This window comes from Colobus angolensis, unplaced genomic scaffold (genome assembly GCF_000951035.1).
Source record: "Colobus angolensis palliatus isolate OR3802 unplaced genomic scaffold, Cang.pa_1.0 Scaffold264, whole genome shotgun sequence".
Classification (NCBI taxonomy): domain Eukaryota; kingdom Metazoa; phylum Chordata; class Mammalia; order Primates; family Cercopithecidae; genus Colobus; species Colobus angolensis.
This window is the reverse complement of record NW_012115866.1, coordinates 942,108-948,691: the sequence shown is the minus strand read 5'-3', so window position 1 is coordinate 948,691 and position 6,584 is coordinate 942,108. Positions and strand designations below refer to the sequence as shown.

The window sequence follows — 6,584 nt, the reverse complement described above, 5'->3', positions numbered from 1 at the left end:
CTTGCAGTGAGCTGAGATCCGGCCACTGCACTCCAGCCCGGGGGACAGAGCGAGACTCCGTCTCAAAAAAAAAAAAGATGAATATGCTTATTTATTCCCCCTCCCCAAAGGAGCCTTGGCGTATAACATTTCAGTGTGATGCGTGACAGCAACCTCTGTTCTGATGTGTGTGTGTATGTGCTTTCTTCCTCTCTCTGCTCTTCCTGCCCCCTGCTATCCTACTGGCCTCATTTTAGAGCTAAATCTTGTGAACTTCATTTTCATTCTGAGCTATTCACCTCTGACCTTTACTAAGAACTCAAGAAAGCTTTTCTCTCATCCTTCATTGGCAAATCATCTGAGTGAGCAGTTACACATTCCTACATGAGTAAGAACACAGCATCAGCTTTGAGGAACTGCCAGGAGAAAGACATTCCTTCCTGGGTCACGACCTATCGCAGACAGAAATCAGGCATCTCTCCCTGATGTGCAGAAAAGTTTAAATAAAATAACGCCCTCCCACTCCTAACCCTCACAGAAGAAAGCCCTACCAAGCAGAAATGTCTCCCCAGGAAGAGAAGGTAAGTTAGTTAGTTAATTAATTAGTTAGTTAACACATATTCTGGGTAGAAAATCTATCCTGTTTTTAGCTAACAATAAAGGAAACCTGGCCTGACATTTCAGCTCAGGGTTTAAAACATGAACTTATTATTTTGCCTTTCTTGCACTTTCCAAAAACTCACAGGTTTTGAAGTCAAAGCTTCATGGGTACTCAGAGCCCCCAGATCCCCAAAAATGGCACTAGAAGGCTGCAGATGATGCTTCGGGAGCAGACCAAAACTAACCTTGGCACTTTTGTTTCTTCCTGGGAGCAAAGGGATTGGTTTTACTGCAGGATGAAACTGAAGTTTCAATAGAATTTCCTTTGTCAACAATGTCCGTGGGTGAAGTCTTTTTAAAGCCCTTAACACAAAATAATTTTCCACCATGTGTGATATTCAATAAAATAATTTCCATTGAAATCTTAAATCAGCCAAGTATGAATAAAGTCAAAGGAGGAGTACCGGTAAGGATGGGAGAAATGCCCCCAAGGAAGCTAAAGAACACGTGTGTATCCCTGGAGGCCTCAGAAGAGGGTTGGGGTTTTCAAAAATGAGGTGTTTTCCAGTTTACGACCAGCAGATGGCAGAATAACTCAAGAAAAGAAGCCAGGCTCCTTTTGTTCCTTAGATCACTTTCAAAGGTTCCTAATCAGTCAAGGGGAAAAATACCCTTTTCATTCAAACAAGTTGCTGGGGAGGGAGTAGGGGAATTATGGGCTTCAAATAATAGTGGGTACAGGTTTAGTGTCGGTTAGTTAAAAAACATACCATATGACGAAAGTTACAAAGAACTTATTACAACTTTTGAAGAAATTTATATTTTCATAATCATGCAAAAGCATCTGTGTACATTTGAAGCATAGAAACATCGCAGAAAATGTGTGAAGACAATCCACTCCGAGACAATCCTCGGCACACCTATACATTTCCAGACCTTGGCAATAACATTGGCTGCTACAGTTACCATTATTAGCATTATCATTGTCACTACTATCAACATTATTACTCATATCACAATGATGTATCTGCTAAACATTGGGAACTTCAGAAATGAGGTCTCCTTAAAATAATTCACCTCTGCAGGGAATGGTGTCACCCCGTTGGGTTGGGGGGGCATCTAGTCATCCATAACGTCCCTCGGAGGTCCTGAATCCACAAGATTCATTACCCATCATCCACAGGATTCACCATCCACACATCATCCGCAAGATTCCCCGTCCACCCATCACCCGCAAGATTCACCATCCACCCATCATCCACAGGATTCACCGTTCACTCGTCATCCACAGGATTCACCGTCCACCCGTCATCCACAGGATTCACCGTCCACCCATCATCCACAGGATTCACCGTCCACCCATCATCCATGGGATTCACCATCCACACATCACCCACAAGATTCACCATCCACCCATCATCCACAGGACTCACCATCCACCCATCATCCACAGGATTCACCATCCACCCATCATCCACAGGATTCACCGTTCACCCGTCATCCACAGGATTCACCGTCCACCCGTCATCCACAGGATTCACCGTCCACCCATCATCCATGGGATTCAACACTGCTTTCTTCAGCCCCTGTTTCCTCCTCACTCCCACCCAGCAGTTTGCTGAAAGCCTGGAGAAGCTGAGCAAAGTTAAAAGGACAGAGTGGATCAAAAGTCTCCACTTTCTGCCTAGCTAAGTGTCAGAACTGCAAAACTTGCTTGTTACAAATCACAAGGACTCCGCGTCGTGTTGACTTTAATGCAGAAAGTATCACGTAAAACAGCGCCTCTGTAAGAATGAAGAGTTTCCTAATGAGAAAATATTTGTAGTTGTCAAGAGTACAAGATCTGGAGTCCCAATATGTGGGTTGGGAGATAGATATTTCTGTGAATATCAGCTGTGTGATTTTGAGCAAGATACTTAACCTCTCTAAGCTTCTGTTCCCCACTCGCAAAAGAGAAAGCATATTTCTTGTTCCCTGAAGTTTTGTGAGATAATCTACATAAAGCACTTAAGGCAGCACCTGGTACACAGCAATGCTCATTAACGCTGGCTGCTATAGTCACTATCGTTGGCATTATTGTCATTGTCACTGCTACCATTAGTATTACCTGTATCAAAATAATGTATCACTAAACATTGGGAACTTCAGAAATGAGGTCTCCTTTAGGGAATTCATCTCTGCAGGGAATGGTGTGACCCCATGGGTGACATCTAGTCATCCATAATGTTCCTTGGTTTTCAATATTTCCAAAGTATCCTAATAAAGCAAGGGTGATATTTCTTCCTTGGCAATGTCAACACAAGACCTTCTGACATACTAAAGAGTTCAGACAATGAAATATCTTGGGGGAACTGCCTTCCACCACCACGAGCATTGGAGCCGCCATCCCTGAAGTGGTCACTCTGGGCAGAGGATAACGACTCTGAACTGTCTCTGCAGAGAACGTATGGATATATGAGTATGGAGATGTCTGCGACTGGGCTTCAGCATTTTAAAAAATCTGAAAATCTGAACCCACGTCAATGATACTTGGTCCTAAAACTTCCTTCCCAAAGGTCTGATATTGGTAGAAATAACATTCTCCTTTTTATTGCACACTTTCTCACCTTAAATAACAGGGAGCCTTTGCTACAGTCTAGCCTGTGAGAACAATACAGAATAAACTTAAAGAGATATCCTTCCTGGGCTTCACCCAGCCATTCCTTTCCTAAAGTGGCCAGGAGTCACTACAGGTAGAGACTGTACTGAGACACCAGATGCATATGTGGGTGCAGACAGGGGGAGATAGAACATTCACCAGAGGTGGGAATTCGTGGCGTTAATTAATTTTGTATTGAAGTGGTAAATATGGGGCAGTTAATGTGACTGACGTTGAACTATATCTGTGCCATGGTATTTCAGGTGCCACTGCATAGCCCATGGCCACCCACTTACTTACCATTCACAACCTGATGAGCTTGCTAAGTACAGTTCAAGAAGGGAAACAGCAGAGGGGTAAATGCTCAGTTTAGTGAATAATGTGGCCTTGGGTAAGCATGGTTAAGGTCCTGCCCTGATTCATCTTGAAGGTTGCAGAGGAAAGTGTCAAAGAGGCATTCCTAAAGCACAACAGGGTGGATTGCCCACCTCATTTGTCCCAGGACCAGGAGGAGGAGGAGTAACATGAATTGAGGAAGTAGCCCCACAAAGATGTGAACAGGAATTTTCTAATCCTCCACTGATTTTTTTTTTTCCTCTAAAAAACACTCCTGGCTGACCATGGACCATACTGATCAACCCTCCAAAGTAATATTAGGTGAAAGAATTACAACAGGGCTCTATTAGTCCTGGCATGGAAAAGCTTCTAGGGTCAAATTAAAAGCTCAACATCCGGGCTTTGGACTAGTTCAGGAATCTTAGCACTAAGAGCCCTAGGCCCTTTCTCTGGGCAGTCACTCTTAATGAGTTAGCCACTCTTAACTTTCTGCTAATTTCCATTAAAGGTTCAAGTTCTTGGAAAAACGGCCCAACTGACCGTCCTCAGTCAAATGTCTCCATCCTTGCATGAAACAGCTCTCACCAGGAGATCAGGGTATGGAGGAGCCAGCACAATACAGACACAGCCACCAGGGGAGCTATGGAGTCTCTGGCAGCCATGACAAGTTGTGATGCTGACACCAGCCTTGGCGCTCATTCCCGGCCATATTTCATTCTTATCTTCCCTCTGGCTCCCTCCCAAAAACAGTCCCCACAACTGTCACCCTGATGTGAGGGAAGCCTGTGCTCACTCACTTACTTATCATTCACAAGTTTCCCATGTTGGTGGATCTGATTTTCCATCGTGAAGTTGATTGTGGCACCGTACACATGCTCACCAAAAAATACCTTCATTTTAGACTTGTATTCTTCATCTTGAAAATAGCGGATCATATCAGGAAACCAAACTATCAGTCCATAGTAACTGGAGTGGAGAAGGGAGAAGGTTGGAGCAACAACAAGATTAATTCTTTCACGATCAGGGTCTACATTCTTGACTTGATGTAGATCAAATTCATTGAAAATACATTAATTTGGTTCATTATTAGGAAATCTGATAATATAAATCCTCATATTAATAGATATAAGAGGAAAAAATATGACCACCTCCATAAATGCTGAAAAGGTGTTTGATTTAAAAGAAATTTTTTCCTGATAAAAACACTAATAGATTAGGGATTGATGGACACCTCCTTAACACATAAAATATACATGTCTCAGACAGAATCTTAGTGAATAGGGAAACACTAAAGACATCCCCACTGGCCGATGCGGTGGCTCATGCCTGTAATCCCAGCACTTTGGGATGGTGAGGAAGGCAGTTCACTTGAGGTCAGGAGTTCGAGACCATCCTGGCCAACATGGCAAAACCGCATCTCTACTAAAAATACAAAAATTATCCAGGTGTGGTGGTGCATGCCTGTAGTCCCAAATGTGTAAAGGAGGGCACTGAGACACACGGAATTACAAAATTTAAGCAAGACAGAACTTACCTTAATGCCATGGCAAACCAAACCACGGCCAGAATCAGTGTATTCATTCTGTAGGGCCCCATCACACAGTACAAGGCATTATCCCAGACCTACAACCCATATCAGAGAAGGATTGTTAAAGAAAGCAATGTGTGGCTTTGTTTCTCCCACAATCAAAGAGCTCATTACTCAGATTTTCTAATAAGTTGCCTAGGAACCCATGAAGAGAATGGGCACCCCACTGTCTCCTAAAGGCAGCAAATCTCTCCAAATAACAAGGAAAGCTTCTTCTCTTCTTACTGGCTGGCCTCATACTCTAACAGTCCAATAGGATTTTCCCTGGGAACACAATATTCTGTGAATATGATTGAAAGCACACTGAGTTAGGACTTCAAGGCACAGAGTAACCTTGACTACTGAGTTCTATGCCCTGCCTGTGGGCAAGGCGGATATTGCAAACATTTATTGACCATACACTGCGAAGACCATTCAGTCCTAATAGACTCTGGCTGGCTGGCTGCCTCAGTGCTCAATAGCTGACTGAATCCCTACTTGGAGGAGCCAGTGCTCCAGAGAAACGGCATTGCCCATTTAGAAAAATATTTCTTGGAAATCAAGAACAAGCCTCAAGGGGTCGTTTATTTCACTCACTTCCCCCTCCCTGTGGATTATTTTAAAATTTGCTAGAGAGAAGATGTTTACTCAGACTAGACATTTTACCTACATTCAAAATCCCTGCCTTGGGAAGGAAGAACAAAGAAAAGAAACTAAGATTTAGAGAGTTTTCAGCTCCAGGGCACACAGCAAGCTAGAGGCAGACGTGCGCTGGAGCCCAAACGCCCCCTTCCAGGGTTGATTCCTCTCCAACACGCTGCCCCAGGTTGGTGGGGATGTTCGGGATCTGCATTTTTCATCCACTAAGGTTAGAGACTCCCATAGAGCCACCTTCTCACCCAAAGTAAGTTCCCAATCACACCTGCTTGAAAATGGTCTTGAATCTGACCAGCCAGCGCTGGTACCAGGTTCCTGTTGAACTCTGGATCTCAATGAATTCATCCATTTGCTTGGGAGTTTTGATGTTGGAAACCTGAAAAGTAAAAATAGGATATAGAGAATCTGTACCCCACTTTGTGTCAGAGTTTTCAATGTGTAGTTTAATATAACTATTTAAACTGATTTAGGAATAGAGGAGTCTTTGATTTCTCAAAGAGCGCACTCGAAAAAAATTCAAAAACAGTTTCCATCACCTCCTCCAATAAACTTTTCATCTAGGGATAAAGACAAGTCATAGAGTGTCTCCATCTCTTTCTTCAGCCGAAGGACTGAGGATATGAGGAGATAACAGAAGAAAAATACCGATGGGACTGGACAATCCGTGGGGAGAAAGCAGTCCCTGGAAAGTGGACAACCGACTCATCATTTCCAGAGCACTAGGTCTAAGACAGCTTGGCTATTCTTTTTTAAACCGAAAAAACAGTGTTTTGTTTTGTTTTGTTTTGTTTTGTTTTGTTTTGTTTT

The 6,584-nt window shown here is 43.2% G+C and overlaps 1 protein-coding gene across 2 annotated transcripts in view; it reads right to left on the bottom strand.

Moving 5' to 3' along the window:
• SV2B (synaptic vesicle glycoprotein 2B) overlaps positions 1-6,584 on the bottom strand; it is a 192,222-nt gene that overhangs the window by 23,697 nt on the left and 161,941 nt on the right. For both annotated transcript variants that reach the window (XM_011947396.1, XM_011947397.1), the window contains 3 exons: positions 6,043-6,153; positions 5,088-5,176; positions 4,355-4,519 (listed from right to left, as the gene is read on the bottom strand). In XM_011947396.1, coding sequence (XP_011802786.1) covers positions 4,355-4,519; positions 5,088-5,176; positions 6,043-6,153 — 365 coding nt within the window. The remainder of the gene's footprint in view (positions 1-4,354; positions 4,520-5,087; positions 5,177-6,042; positions 6,154-6,584) is intronic.